Source organism: Hirundo rustica, chromosome 6 (genome assembly GCF_015227805.2).
Source record: "Hirundo rustica isolate bHirRus1 chromosome 6, bHirRus1.pri.v3, whole genome shotgun sequence".
Classification (NCBI taxonomy): Eukaryota; Metazoa; Chordata; class Aves; order Passeriformes; family Hirundinidae; genus Hirundo; species Hirundo rustica.
The window spans coordinates 28970530-28987113 of NC_053455.1; the positions used below are offsets into that span (position 1 = coordinate 28970530).

At 40.5% G+C, this 16584-nt stretch overlaps 1 protein-coding gene across 3 annotated transcripts; it reads right to left on the reverse strand.

Annotated features, from left to right (window-relative positions):
* Positions 1-1599: 1599 nt before the first annotated feature.
* DNAL1 (dynein axonemal light chain 1) lies at positions 1600-16318 on the reverse strand. 3 transcript variants are annotated; one of them, XM_040068555.2, is made up of 8 exons: positions 16239-16318; positions 14150-14188; positions 11200-11309; positions 10476-10531; positions 8884-8939; positions 7570-7696; positions 7017-7160; positions 1600-5649 (listed from the first exon to the last, which is right to left on the reverse strand). In XM_040068555.2, exons 1-8 carry the CDS (start codon positions 16239-16241, stop codon positions 5570-5572), a joined length of 615 nt encoding a protein of 204 aa, XP_039924489.1. In that variant the 5' UTR covers positions 16242-16318; the 3' UTR covers positions 1600-5569. The 3 variants fall into 3 exon arrangements, with proteins under 3 accessions (XP_039924489.1, XP_039924491.1, XP_039924490.1); XM_040068557.1 differs by having other exon boundaries at positions 1627-5649; positions 7017-7106; XM_040068556.1 differs by having other exon boundaries at positions 1627-5649; positions 7017-7157.
* Positions 16319-16584: the final 266 nt, after the last annotated feature.

Sequence of the window (16584 nt, forward strand, 5' to 3'; positions counted from 1 at the left end):
CTGCACTGTGTTTTATGTCTTACATCCAAGAAAGTGGCACGTGTGGCTGTAGGAGACCAGAGAAGTCTGCAGCTCCGCTGCTCTACAGAAGTGTTGGTGGGATGTGTGTCCCACTCCAGGCTGAGCACCCTCCCACAAAGACAGAAACAACCTTGACAGTGTGCTAGGAATTCCTGGGGAATAGTTCTAGGTCTGCTGTGCTGGAAATAAGGCCAGTGGGATTCTGACACTACCTGAAACAACTATCAAGACCACAGGCAAGGCAAAGACATCAGGGAGTAACTCAGTACCTGACGGGCCTGCATCAGATGTGAGTTCTGGGATGGCTTCAGTTGTAGATTATATTGTATCACACTTTTCGGTGACAAAGTTTGAAAAAACTTGTAGTGAATACTGTCTTAAAGGCATTTACCTGTTACCTGAATCTGTAAGGGCTGGATTTACAGGTTTTGTTACACAGCACTTATTTTGTTTCTTCTGGCAGCAGTTGGATCTCTTGCTGTGGATATTAAATACACTTCCCATCTATCTTTAGAACATCTTCCTTCTGTTTTGGTATTTTACCTTTTAGTTAACTAGGCTACAGAGGTGTTCTCACACCTCTGGGCATGATATCTTTAAAAGCTACAAATGCTACATAGAGCAGATGGCAGAAATAGGTATCAGTCGCTGACTGGTCTCCTATGAGATTGCACTTAGGATCTAAGGCAGCACGCCTCTTAATTTATGCTGACCTCTTCCTTTCAATAGTTTTGGCAAAGCTGGCAGGAGAAAGACTCAGCCCAAGACATGAAAACACTCATTTTTTCAGCTCAGAAGTCCTTGCTTTAGTTTAGTCCTGTGCCTGTGGCAGTTGATCAGCAACAGCGTTTGGAGAAAAAAGTACTTTGCTTGGTGTGTGAAGAGACAGGGAACACCAAGGCCTTCACTTGAGATAATGGATCAGGACTACAAGGCTTTAAGTCATGCATTTGCGTCCCTGTCAAAGCCAGCTGGCAAAAGTGCTGAAGTTTAGTACTTTGCACTAAATCTGAGGCTGTGCAAACCTTGGACAATCAAAAAACCCACACATTTTGAGCAATTTGGGTTCTATCTTTTTTTAACTGCTGGATCTGCCCAAGCTTCTGGAAGTCATTTCAGCTACTGAAAGAAACCTTATAAAGCATTTTAGTGATCAGTAAGCTTTGAGTTAGTGGTACTGTGAGGAGTTCTGCAGTAATTCCCTCTGTGTTTTCTAAATAGCATTGCAACCATCATTGTAGGATGCTGCTCGTCATTGAGACCAACTGCTGTGGGGTAGGAAGAGTTTTCTTTAGATCAGAGTTTTCTTTAGATCAGAGTTTTGAAATTATGTTTCAGTGACATGGTCTACTGAAGGCTGAAGTTTCTATTAGAGAAGCTTATGAATCAGTTAGCCTTCCCCTGTCTGGGTTTAATGGAACTGATTGTATATTACTGCTAAGAGAATTTAAATTCAAAGTGAATTAGTAATTCTGTGCTGAAGAAAGACCAGCCATTTCTCTAACTTGCATGGATTTTTTTCCACGTATAGCAGTCATAGACTTTTCTCTAAGAACAAATTTTGACAACCAGTGTCTTAAAAGTGAAAAATATTTATGTACCAGATGACAACAATCACAATATATCAGCATGTTTAAAGCCTTACGTTATTTCCTATTCTAAAATAGAGAGGCAATAATAAGGAACAGCATTTACATACTATCATACTATAAATACATTGCTTCCCGAGCAGCTAGGAAAGTTTAATGAGAAAATTTAGTTTCCAAATACTCTTCACAAGCTGAACTCTTCCATTACACATCAGCCAAAGACATTTATATAAAATATGGTTATATTATTTTTGAACAAGTTTCACAGAATAACATTTATAAACATAGGCCTAAATAATTTAAACACAGCAAATATAACAGTTTTCCATGCTACAAAATTACTGTATACGAAAGATTGCCAAAGGGATGTTAAAAGTGCTCTCTTGCTTGCAAGTTTTTCTAGATGAGCCTACTTCTAGTGTAACCTGAGTCATCTGCTGGTTCTCAGGTCTCTTCTGTCATTTTTCCAGCAGTTCTCAATAATCACTGCATACATCAGTCAGCTCTTTGAAGACAGGTGAGTGTGCCAACAAGCAAGCAAAAAACCTAGCTAGTTCCTATCACTAATTTAATTTTAGGATATTTCTCTAAGGAATAAAGTGAGTGCTAGTCCTCTGTAACTTCACTGGGAAAAGCAGAATTCCACATGGCTTGCACATTTTACATGGGTGCTCTTTTCATCCATGAATAATAGTGCACTTACTACTTCACTGGGGGTGGTGTGATAGGGAACAGCAGAGTGTACAAATGAAAGCCAGCCCTCCCAGCATCTCACTCCCATGTCCCTGTGGGTGCACAGGCCCAGGTATCCCTGTCATCTTATACATAATATTGTGTAGCACCATCAATATGCAAACCAGCTGTTTTAATTCTACCACCCCTCTATGTCTTCCGCCACATCCAGTGCCTAATTTTAAAGTGCAAATTTAAAAATTTAGGGAAACTTTGGAGGAGAAAAAGTTTGGGGGCGGGGGGGGGGATTGTTTTGTTCTTGAGAGTTATCACGACTCATTAGGCAAAGCAAGGTAAAGTGAAGCTACCAGCTTTGAGACAAAGCATCTCCTGACAAAAGCCACAGTCAGTTCTTTTCTTACTGTATTGTTTCAGTGAGACTGACACATAGGGTTTTAAATTATATGCTAAGACTGGATGCTCCCTTCCTTCAAGAATGATTTTTTTCCCTTTTTTGTTAGTATTTATGATGTAGCCCCCAAAGAAAATATCTAGAGAATTTGTGACATTTTGTCTGTTGAAAGCATCAATGCCAGTGGGCCACACAGTCCACCCAGCTCTACCACCACCTACAATAGTTTTGGACTGATTCTCATAGGTGCAGCCTCTACTGATCACTTGCAAGAGCCAGGAGCTGCTCTTATCCCTCACAAGTTGCCAATGGATGTGTGTTTCACTTCAATCATTACAACAGTCAGAACACTGCATCTCTATTCCGCTCTCGGAATGCTCCAATACAGCCAAAGTGTAGAGGATTTGCTGTACCTAACATAACCTTCAGAAATGTACAGATTTAGGCCATATTTAAAGAATCAATCAGCAGGATTACCTGGCATTGCACTGTGCTCATGGCTCCCTATTCCTCCTGTCACAGTCGTGTGGAGCTAACCCAGCCATACCTGGGAGAGACCAGGTCCACAGCTTCAAGCGCTTTTCTTTGTGGCCAGGCACTAAGAGAAGAGCACCACGTGGTCTGTTCTGAAAATATCTCCAAACACAGAGACAAATTTGGCATTTCTGCTTGTTGGGAACATTCGGAAGGCAGGTTTTGAGTCAGTCAAGCTCTGGCTCACAAGAGCCACACTTTAGCTACAGTCATCAAGGGCACAGCAGATGGAGCCAGCAGGGCCTAAGTGTGCCACGGGCTCTGTACTGCCCAGGCACACCCACCTTGCCAAGAGTGCTTGGCTGCAAGTGAACAGAGTGGCTTGGCTTCAAAAGATGTGTGAAAAGTCTGCTGACTGTAGACACTCCTCCATGGTCCTTCTTGGCCAATGCTGCCTTTACTCATAATAAAGCTAGGAGAATACTTCTAAAGAAATAACAAGCAAACATGAAGTTGTCTAAATGCAGTGAACTAGCTAACTAAGAAAGTATTATCTGGTAAAGAGAACAGCTGCCTGGAAGTAGTTTGTGCTGGGTGAGTTCTTGCCATTGTGCTCTTGACCTTACTTTTAGTAATGGATCCAAATCAAACTCAAACCTCTTCAGCGAATGCCAACTTAAATCAGAATGCTTTAAAATTCCTCTAATAATCACAGATAAGTAGCAATATATTGACCCTCAACTGTGATTGTCTTCTAATCATTTACTTCACAGTGTTCACTTAGAAACTGATTAAAGAGAATTGCCTACTGCAATTATACCTGTAGCTTGAGATCAGTACCATTGTTGCCTGGACCAATTCTACCATTTTATCTCTGAACCTGACTTCCAAAATTTCAACTCCTGCCACACCTTCATGAACAAAATAACTAAGAGTGGTATTCTGCCCCCATCCCTTCTATGCCTGGGCTGGAACCAGGAGATAGACTTGTTGACACCTCAATTTAAAAAAAGATGCTAGCACAAATTAGAAGAAAAGCTTGTTAAAAAAACCAAAAAGGAACTGCAGAAAAATCTACTCAGGTGACTCCATCTATTCTTCAAAGAGAAAAAAACCCACACTATTGGCATCCCACAGTGCAATCAGGTATGTCTTCATGGTTGTTTAATGCTTTTCACTAGAAATAGCCACATAAGGGGGCTTTACTAAAACTGGTTACCCTGCAATATAGCACATTCAGTACCTCTTCAATACTTTTTCTACCAATGCCCACTTCCCATCATCTCATCTCATCTCATCTCATCTCATCTCATCTCATCTCATCTCATCTCATCTCATCTCAATCATCTCATCTCCTCATCTCATCTCATCTCATCTCATCTCATCTCATCTCATCTCATCATCTCATCTCATCTCACCATCCCCACTATATATACTTTCTCTCACTACTTATACCTGTGCTTTCACAAAAAATAAGTATCCCCAAAATCAAAAATTTTCTGTCCTCAAGCCCAGGTCTTCTGGTTGCTGTTAGTTTCTCTGTTACTAACAGCCTCCCTAATTATAGGAAGATTCGAGAGCTGAGAAGGATTATGTCCACCAGTGACCCAATCCAAAGCCAGAAACAAGCTGTAGACTAATAGGCCACATATTCCAATCTAAGCCATTTCTTAGTAAGAGATAAAACCCAAAGTTAGCAGGGATTTTAGTCTTACTGAAACCATGCAAAGAATTCCCACTGCCTCTTAAAAATAAATAAATATATAAATTATACATGACCTTCTAAGCTATGCACTAGAGTTCCAATGTGAGAAGCCCATTTCCAGACTTAAGGCCAGGAACAAGCGCTCATCAATCAGACCAATACCTTTTTGTGCGTATGTCTGCAGCTACTGGGCCTGTTTGGCATAACACTTCAAGGAATGAAAAGGCAAACTCACATATGAAAAATATTAAGAAAGTCCCATGACAAAATTAAACACAACAAAGCTTGTCAGGTGTCTCTAAACCACAACATCACTCTTTTGGCCTGAGAGTTTCCAATTCAATGTTGGCCAGCAGCACCAAATAAGCTAAAACAGTTCTTTTATAACCCAAGAGTGAACAAGCACCACTAATCAGGAATTAAACATAGCTGTGTATTAATTTAAATAAAGATCTCTTGCTAGCCAAACAGCAGGTAAACTCAGCTCCACTAGTCTCTACAGAAAGTGTCGTAAGCTTGACAAAACCAGTGTGAGCAATTTTTGGTAACTGACTCTTTGGGTGAGAGACTGTAGAGATAAGCTGGTCTTTTAAAACTGCCCAAAGATTTTCTTCAAAACAAATACTTTTATAAAAGTTTATGTGCCAAGCTATCTGAAGTTACTTTAATAATTTAATACCCAACAAGAAAGTGTCATCAGTTTCCTCCTTCTGCTCCTTCTGCTTCTTCTGCTCCTTCTGCTCCTTCTTCCTCTTCTCCTTTAACAACTAAGGTACCTAGTAGTAAAAAAAAAAAAGAAGAGGAAAAGGTGAGGAAGACATAGTTAATTGTGATCTACCTGAAAGCTTATCCATCCTGCTGGAAAGAGTTGAGGATTGTATTTCCTGCCTGTTTCTAACCAACATGAACTTCTACATACCTCAACTGGTCTTAATTAGAAAAGCCTTCAACTGATGAGCTCCTCTGTTGGATGTTTTTCCAACTTCTTGGGTAACAGGGAATAAAAAGGTACTAAGGCATGGTCTGCAAAGATCAGCCTCACTTGGTCTTTGGGAGATGCACCAAGTCAGTTCAACTGCTAGCAACCAATCAGGACATCTCCCTTCTCTTGTGGGGCCCCTACTTTGTGCTGCCTTTTCCAGGACATAAATGCCCAAGTTTTAGTATGGTTATTAAGTCTAGCCTTATATTACCAAGGGCACTTTTTGCCCACAAATATGTGCCCTATTCTGTTTTTTGTTTTACACTCAAAACTTTTCCTACTACAACAGCAAATGGACCACTGCAGGCCATTCTTCCTAGCAGTGCAATTCTCTCATCAGGCTTCCACTTTCTAATATTTTTTTTTACTGCGGTTGATCTGGTTTTAGATAGAATCTGGTAAGAGATTTCCCACCCCTGCTCCCTGTAGTGAAGCTGTCTCCTCTTGTTGACATGCCTCCACTCTTCCCTTCCCTGCTGTTATTCTGACTCTATGTGTTACCACTCCTGCTCTCCCTTTCATGGCTTTAGTGAACAGGGGAGAACAGTGAACAGCTAACATCTCCATTGACAGGAATTAATGTATTTAAAAATAGATTTCAAAATTACCTAATTTTTAGTCACAAAACAGTTGAATATCTTTACATACCAGTGTCTTAAATAGGAGAGTACAGCTCACAAATTGAGGCTTACTGCAGTAATGGAGGGGGATATTCAGGCATTTAGGAAATTTGCATGCAGTTTTGAAAATTTGCCCTTGCATCAAAAGTGAACCAGAGCATATCCCTGTCTATCTCCATTCTCTCATGTCACCTCTTTTGTTGCTGTAATTCAACTTGGCAGATGAAAGCCTTGATAACTTATTTAATGCTAAATCTTTCCATTCCCTAATTTAATAAAACTTGGCATTTAATAAAACTTGGGTGACTACAGAATAATGCCCAGCTGTAGATTGCAAGACCACTTAGATTTAACACTCCAAAATCCATCAAACACCGTGGCCAGATTGTCAGTAACTACTTCTGAATAACTCTGAAGAGGAAAGAAGAATATTCATTTCAAGGGCATGCAAATTAACCTCTGAGGTTATGTTTAATTTCCCCGTGGCTGTCTTTATACTAAGCTTTTAACTCACCCCAATTGCCTCTTGCCCCAAACTCACCATCCAGCTTTTTCAGCTTGGGTACCCGTTTGGTTGCTTCTTCAATCCAACTGCTCTGATCAGCGGCAAATTTCTCTTGTAGTGGATTTCCTACAAACACCAGCTCCTCTAGTACTGGCAGCTCTGCCAGTCTCACAAACTCTGCTGCAACCACAAAGGTGAAAACACCAACCAGATTGTGGAATGTGGAAAGTACATCTGCACCACACATTCCTTCACACTCAGTGCAAACATAAAGAGCATGGGATAAAACAGCAGAGGGTCTGCTTGGGCTCTGATTAGTATCAGGTTAAAGAACAGAGATGTGTTTTAAAAGAGGTTGGAGAAAGATGATTCAAAGCATGAACTTCATTGGACTTAGAAGTTAAATTCAATATTCTAACTATTTTTGCTCTCTTGCATGAGTGGATGTTCAGGGATTTTGCACACGCCTGCAGGCTTATCAGTTAGAATCAAAGCTCCATGAGATACAGCACTATCTTTCACTTGGTGATTTAACTCATGCATTCACCATACTACAGAAGTCTCTACGGACTGGAGATGTATGGCTTACCCCAGTCTTTCACCAAATTATTTGACATATAAAGAACCTTCAGTTTCTTCATCACACGGATACCCCTCAGCTTCTCAATTAAGTTGTATGAGATCCACAGCTCCTCTAAAGTTTCAGCAACTGCCTCCTGGAAAATGACAGGACTACTCAGGTAAGCAGAAGTACATCTTCCTTATTATTCATACTCTTTCTTCACCTTCTACAGGTCACCTCATGTAAGAAAATACTAAAGTATATTGGTCCTCCTTCCCTTTTAAGCAGGTCCCTAATTATTAGGCATGGCAAATGCTCATGGGAATTAAAAGGCAAAGTTATATATACAAATATATGTAAGGAGGAGAGAAATTGATATATTAGAATAAAACAATGGAGTACTTCTTAAGGCATAGGGGCAGCTTAGACAAATCTGCCTACTTGTGCAATGCAAGCAACTGCTTAGGAAGGCATGTTATACAGTGTGAGAGCATTATTCATTCTGGTATATTCTGGTATGTTTTAATCTGCTGGCCAGAAATCATATCCATAATTCCCTCAAAGGAGATTTTTTTTTTTTTTTTAACCAGTCATTACACACTAACTCTGCATTTCACATTTAAGAGATATGGCATCTCTGAAGGTGAGAACAGCTTTGAGGAGAAACAGTATCTCTTGAGAAAGAAAATAATTTATGTATTTGTTTAAAAAATACTGATTGGAAATGGTATTCTTCTGGCCTGAATTCAAATGTAACAAAACCGATCCAATTTTTTTTCTCAACCAGTTTTCCCCTACTAGATAGACTCAGTCCTGCCGCCATCAACTCTAGAGCCATACTGCTTCAGGTGCCAGTTAACACAAAAGGGATTGACTCTCAGAAGTGTGTGTTTACAGGACTGCCAATATTTGTATTAAAGAAGCACAGCCTAAGTATCTTCAGGTAGAAAATTCTGCATGCAAAAAGTCTGTAGGAATTATATTCACGTAAAGTCAGTGGAATTTAAATGGCTTTACAGATAGACAGCAGTTTTCAAATAGAAGTTCTGATCATCTTTATTAAAGACAAAATCTCTCTTTCTAAAATTCTTCTCTGTAGTAAATTAAGGTAGCAAAATTTCCAAACATTAAGAGAATTTGAACAAAAAAAGTGAAATATTATCTGAAAATTCAGAAGCAATGTATAAGAGGGAGAACAGATGACAGCAAAAGGAGAATATAAAAGGTTAGTGCCTAGTCTTTTATTAATTTAATTTTATTGAATTCAGCAAAGACTTGTATGAACACAGGGGAATTACCTCATATTCTGTTAGTGAAGAATTGATACTAAAAAGCACTTACCAATCCATTCAAGTTCTTTATGTTATTTCTTCCCAAAGACAGAATCCTCAAATTTTCTGTAATAAATTTCAAAAAACCCAACTTGTTAATAAACAGTTTTGTTGCCTTTTTTTTTTTTTTTTTTTAAATAAGAAGATGCTGTAAGTCAGGTAAAATGCCACATTCTGCCTACAAACTGCACTCTGAAGAGGCTGCCTTAAAGAAGAATGACCCAACAGAAACAAAACCTCCTGACCTAAACAGCTCAGCAGGAATTGATGCAGGGGAAAATTCAGAAATACACTCATGAATACAAAGCTGCTCATGTGTAGGTTACCTAGTTGAAATTCAGTTTTGATTAATGCTGAACAAAAATTATTATTTCACCTTGCACCTGAACTCTAATTGCTGACTTGCTTCTTTTGATCTTACATAATTCATATCCCTTTTTCTCCAGGCAAAGGTGGTTCTGATCTTACTTTAAGGCAGCAGATTTGGTTTCTATACTGAGGCAGCATATAAAGCTGCCTTACAGATGCTTGATGAGACATTCAACTTAGTTCTAGTTTGTCTGGCTTTAGCATCAAATACTTGGCATAGACTGGATGTTTTGAATCTACATTAATATAAATATTTAAGATGCTTTAAAGGCTTTTAATGCTTCATCCCACTAGAAAATGTCATCGGTTTCACTTCTATGCATAACTGCCTAACTGTTTTTTCTCATTATAGTTATTCAGTTGAAGTATTACAGAACAGTTATTTGGAAAGACTACTGGAATATTTTTCCCTGACTAGCATTTCCAAATATTTTGAAGTCTGAGCTTATTATGTAAAGAAATAAGTTCATCAAGCTCTTTGACTGATCTCTCGGTGTGCAGCTGGAAAGGATGAAATTCCAGGTTCATTATCTATCCAGCTGGCATTTTAGTACGAACAGAAAAGCCTGGAAGCTCCACTTCAAAACCTGCAGCTCTTTGCCAGCCTCATGCAACAGTCAAAGCCTTAAGGACAGACCATTAAGACTTCTGTTCCAAAGTCAGTAACCCAAGAGTTTTGAAGACAGCTGTCCAAGAAAGAGAAACTCAACTTCTAGACAGGTGGCATCCATTTATAAAGTATGAACAAACGAAACCAAGTATATCCAATCCTCTGCAAAGTGGAATGACATTTTTCCATCCAGGTCTACAACACTCCAACCTCACTGCAACCAATAAAGCATTTGCAGAGTTGTTGAACTGCAGGCTGTCACCATCAGGAGTGTGGAAAACGGTCATGACATCACTCTAGAACTGATTAGGTGTTGACTAGCACAGCAAGGCCCACGAGAGGGTACTGAAGTGCTTACTGAATGGAATTTTTTGATTGTTGCACTGTGAGACAACTGTCAGGGCTAGTGCAGGGATACCTGCTGCAATACACCACTGCTGCTCAGCATGCACTCTCCAGTAAGACTGGTCATTTTAAAGGTCACTTGTAATGTTCTACAAGGAGGAAATAAAAAAGGATAATAACAGGTATAATTAAAGCTGGACACGTGTAACAAATGATGGCATATATCCTAATCAGGGAACTAGAAAACAAACACAATGGACAGCTGGCTTGTCACTTACTTAGGTTGTTCAAGTTGGCGATTCTATCAATGCAGTTTGTAGACAGCGATAGTTTCCTTTAAAAGCAAGAATAATCAATGCATAGTACATAAGAGATCACTACATTGGAAGAGTTCCATGTCCCAACACCACTGCATTAGCAATAATTACATTGTTCTTGTCTCATTATATGTGATGTGTAAACTAACTAACTGGATGTGTAAACAGACTCTAAATAGCCTCAAACTATTAAGATTTCTTCAACTTGATTTAGCTTCTGGGAAAGTACCATGAGTTACTTACATGACATACTGAATTATCTTTTGATGCCCAGCCTTATCAAATGCATGGATGTTTATTTCTAAAATTACTATAATATCTTTCTGAAAGTCCTGCCGAAATCACCTCTTTTCTTCATGAATTTTGGAGTGGATCATAAATTTGCCATTTAGCTGATAGACTCCAAACACATATCTGTAATTATATACTGATAAACAGTCTATGATTTTTCTGGGGACAAACATTGATACAGAATCTACTGTAACACCTTCTGAGTTAAGTCTTTGAATCAAAAAGGGCAACTGTGTGCAGAAAGAGAAGCTCAGTTAAGAAAAAAGGAAGAGAAAGCTGCTGCTTTGAGGGCCACACTTAAACAGAGTAAACACATATTTGCAGTGGACAGCACAAAAACTGAAATGAAGAGAGGAGAATATTTTGTTTCCAACATGTTTTTCATTGAACTTACTCGCAGTTAACAAGAGCAGAGAGAGCTCCATCCATCTTTTCCACAGGAGGAACCTGCCCATACAGTTTCACTTCCTTTGCCTCTGAAGCCTTCTGGCCACTTTTCTCTTCCTAAAGAAAAGAGAAGGTGAGGAAGAGACTCACTGCTACATACAATTACCAAAAACTACTATACTAAAAGAATTACTCTAAAAGTGATTACTATAGAAGTAATTCCCATATACCACTGGAAAGAGAAAGCATTTTGAGTGCTGTCATCAAGATTCCTGCTGATATAGTATAAAAAGGGTAAGGCTAGCTTATTTTTAAGATATCAAAATAACTTACATTACATATGCTGATTTTTAAAAGTTGTGTAATGCTCGAGCAATTTAATGAAGGAGTCGTCTGCCATAAAGAATGGAGAATAGATAGAAGGCTAAAATTCTGAATTAAGGTATTTCCATGGAGACTGACATACAGAAACCTCAGCAAGGGCCAGTCTACAGCAGGAGCAGATTTAAAAGTTCTCACAGAAAAGTCTCTTTCCCACTTCACCCAGAAATCTCAGAACTCCTGTCTGGCTCACAACACAAACTGAACACAGGGGTGTGTGTTTTGGGGGAGAACCTCAACAGATTCACAGTGTTAAGAATCTAAAAAAAAACCCATTCTATGTAGCCATTAAGAAGGAGTGGGGGAAGAGGTCATGCTTTAGAGAATACAGAAAAGACAGATTTCCTATTTACAACCTAGGCTGATAATTCAGAGCATTGGAAAAATGGATGTAACGTTGGTATTTAGGTTTATTAAAAACTGTGGTCTATTAAAGCTTTTAAAATTCTGAAGTGATGGCAATTATTGACTAAACACTTGGAACAAGTATCTATTTAGAGAGTAGCAGCAGTTTTGACAGCTGCCTCCCTGACAGCACAAAGGGAGCATTTTGTCAGTTCACTCAGCGCTCAGTGCAAGGACTGGAGGTCCATTAACTAAGGAGAAATCTCAGCACTTTCGAAACAAGGACTCTTGTTTTCTCCTCCATTTCATGCATCTACTGAAAAGAGAGATAGCTGACTGTGTCCCAGTTTATTTGGCTACTTTGTAATTAAATTAATCATATCCCATAAGTCTTTTAGTATCCCACAGCAGAACGTCAGGTTTTGATAACATTACTTTTCCTCTTATGCACGCAAAATACTTCAGAAAATTTAATTTAATTTTTTTTTTAATCATGTTGTCTTGTACACTTGCTTATATTCCAGTTTCTGTCCAAATTCAGTGTGACAGTATTTTTACTCAAAATTAGTGATTTAGCAAATAAGCACATCAGATGTTTTGCTGGAATATCCTGATGCATGTTCAAACTAAATAACCATACCAATGTGAAACTTCCATTTTCTTTTCTATGAACACTACTCTGTCTATTTGTATTTACACTCAGTTTGTAACCTATCAGCTTATACCAACAAATAAAAATACATTTTTCCTTAAAAACATGAAAGGGAGAGACCTTCCTACACAGACTGGGCCAGCAGCGAGCACCTGCAGGAAGAAAATTCATCCTGATTGCCAAGTACTTCTGTAAGCAGCTGCACCACCACAAATATGCCACAGAGAAAGTATAGGCAGAACAGATGTTTTTTCAAGAACAGGTTACATATTTGCCAAGTTGAAGCTGCTTTGATTTCAAGTTGCTTTGGTTTAACTAATGTCACCCTGACTGTAGGGCATAGGTAAATGTAAACCTTTATGCCAAAGGGAAGAAAAACATTCGGAATGCAGCACAACACCAAATGCAATTGTACAAATCACATGGACCCAGATTAGGAAGAGTAAAAGGAAGATTTAGACCCATCCCCAATAACTTCAACAGAAAAGCAAAATCAGCACTTTATGCCTAATGGAAACTCATTGACGCAGGCTGAATTCATCTAAGATGTGAAAGAGGAGCAAATGAAAAATAAATCTGTAATAGGAAACATGGAGCTGAAGGCAGAAAGAGAGGAGGAGGAAAAACAAACTTTTTTAAGTTCATACCCCTGCCAATGCTAATGTCTGCACGTTGTTGCATTCTAGTTCTTACTAGGAGAGCAGGAGAGAAGTTTGCGGGATATACCAGCATAACTGAAAAACCCCTGAAATACTGAAAGTACTAAATAATGATAAAACTCAAAATGGAAGTAATCTTCAGTTACAGGCTAGTCCCTTCAAGCTTCTGGCTTTCAAGTGTACCTGCCTACGCTATCACATCCAAAACATTTATAAATCCTTGCTCTAGCAGCTGGCCAGAATTAGCAGGGAAGTGTATGTACACCCAACAGCACATCTAAAATTTAGAGACTAGGGAAAGATTCTCACTGGTTTTACTGGACAGTGAACCTGACCCTAGAGCATCCTACATCATCATTTGAAATTATATCCCCATCCTTGCCAACACACAGCTTTCTGGAAGACCAGGTCAGCCACCACCAGACAAATGAGTTTCTGTATTAACAGAGTACTTTAAGAAGGAAAAAAACCCAAGAAACTCATTCTGAGTTAAGCTTTGCACAATATGTGGGACCATATGTCAAAAGAATGTAGAAGTTTCACTGAACTCATTACAATGAGAATTTCATACTTGTTTATTCTGTGGGAAGGACTGCACTTGGGTAAAGTGAATGGAGCATAATTAAAACATAATACATCCCCAACCTTGAATCTCTTTGTGGCTTCAGGCCAATGCATATTCAGCAGAACAAGGCAGGAGAGCAAAACAGACTGATCTTTACCAGTTGTATCAATTTAACAGGAACATACAAAAAATACAACAGAATGTACTACACAACAACAACAGTAATCATCATTTTACTTTGTGAAACTTCTTAAAGCAGATGTTTCAAGCAAACATATTTCTTACAATGTTTGAAAAAGAAAATTAGCTGAATACAGTCAAACCCCATGCCTCTAGACACTGTTGTAGTACTTACCCATCTGGCTAGAGCTTCTTTGATGGTCGTTGCTTTTGCCTAGAAGTGAAACAAACTTAAGTGAATATTCATAGAATTTTTTAAAGTGGCTTGTTCACTGCAAATCTGCTTCCTCTCCCTTCTCTCTTCCCATCCTGCTTGTTTGCTCCCCCTATACCACTCTCCTGTACTATCTTGGGTCAGCCAAGTCAAAGAAGTTGGAGCACTCCAGTATCCTGTAATTCTGTATTCTGGGGTATTTTGCTGCATTTTCAGAAGTAAACAACGGGCTTAATGTCAGGACATTATCCTCCTGCTCTTGCTCTCTGCCCCATGGCACACTGCTTATCAGCTTTTGTGGTGAAATTCAATTCAAAGGCATAAGAAGTCACTGCATTGAAAACTGTGGTCTAATGCTCTTAAACCCTCACACTTTCTGTTGTGCATTAGCAACCTCCTGTCTGAAAGCAAGTCTGTGACCAGAAAATTATACAGCCTCCTAAAATTCACTGAAGAAAATTAAGTACATCTTGCCAAAACTCAAGAGCAATCTGGATTATATATATTTGGGATTTTCTTTCCAATTGTTTTGCATTGAGTTACACCATGTGATGCAAAAACATGTATTACCCAGTTTGGAAAAACATGAGAGCTGCTTTTTAAGGCTTTTTAAGGACTGCCCCACTGACCACCTTTCTGTTGTCACTAGCTCTTACTTTTCCACCTCACAGCAGAGCCTGAGCGTGCATCTCAAACATCAACATGCACCTCCATTTAGACATCCTCAGATGTTCCAGCTGTTTCTGCCCACTGACAGGCATTCATTTCAATCTGGTCTGTACTGAGTGAGAGCTAGCTCTAAGCCCCATTGGAGATGGTTTGCAAACTTGAGCCACAGCAGTAGCTCCCCAGTGTCTGCCAGAGGTGAACATCTGCATGACCTCCTCTGGTTCAGAAGATCACATCCCTAAGTTCCCACTACAACAGCCTCACTCAAGCCAATTAACACCTACCAGTGTGCAGGCAAAACCAGCTGGCTTCCAGTTAATTGGGTTTTTTTGGCCAGAAACTTCATTGCCTTTTTCATAATGATGGCAGTTAATCACCACAGCACTTGGGCACATGATCTCAGTCACTCATGTTGAAGGCAGAAATGCATTTATAAGACCAGCAACTGCTGCTGTTTCAAAGTCATGCCTAAAAACAGTCTAGACTTTAAAGCTACTGATCTATGTGAGCACAAGGAGCAGCTTTTTTTCCCTAACCTCTGTTGCCTTATCTCTGTCGATTTGATGAAAACACGGACATAAACATAGCAGTTTATCTGGAGCACATATCAGGGACTTCGTTTTCTTTGAGGTGCACTTGAAATTTCTGTAGGTAAATCAGAGTATCTTCTGCCACGGGAGGTTACTTAAGGGAAACTTCCTCCAAGAAGCTTATCTGCAAGGTTCTTCTACCTGCTTATTGAACAATTTTCTACAGGTATTTAGACTAAAGAAAGTCACAATACTTAAAATAGTCAAAATGCCAAGTGACCAGTGGTCACCCTGAAGAGTCACCATCAACATGGCAGGAACAAGAAACAGAATCTCGGAAGGGGAAAAATAACCACACCTGTACTAGTAATAGTTGTAACAAAAGATGTATTTCCCCACCTCCCCAAAAACATGGCAGTTGGACATACAGCGTTTACAGAATTTAGACCGCCAGGAAAAAGCAAAACAGCGACACTTCGCCTTTATTTGCAGACATTTATTTGTACTTTAAACAGATGAAATCGGAATTGCACAGCAACGGATACCAAGCTAATCGCCGTAGTGATCGCCGATACTGCCGCCTTAAAACCACGTACTAACCGAGTTTCGTGAGTTAGCGAGTCCCCCCTTCCCTCGCTCGTTCCCGAAATCCCCCTTTCCCGGGGCTCAGCACCAGGCCACCGTCCCCCGCCTCAGCCGCCGCCCCAAGCCCCGCGCTGCCGCCCGGACGGCTCTGGCCGAGGCCGGGCTGCTCGGCGGGGCCCGGCCCGCGGGGAGCTCCGCGCCGCCCCTCACCGCCACCGCCGGCCCGGGCACGGCTGCGAGCCCCGCCGCCGGGCCGCAGCACTCACCATGGCGCCGTGGATACCGCGAACGCTCCGGTTGCTACGGGCGCGGGGAACGCCCCGCCCGGAATCGCGCGGCGAAGGCGGCCCGCGGCGCCTTGTGGGAGCGGCGGGGCCTTGTCCGAGCCCGGCGCGGGGCGAGCGGCCCGCCGCCGAGCTCAGTCAGCACCCCCCGAGCGCTCGTCGTAATGGAATGCGATGGGCGTTTGGCCTGGCAAAGAATTACTGTGGCGGGTTCCGGGCTCCTCGGTACAAGAGGAGCTACTGGAGAGGGGAGCGGAGAGCCACGAAGATGATGAGGGGGTCTGGAACCTCTCTCTTGTGAGGAGGGAGGGAGGGACCTGCGGGACCT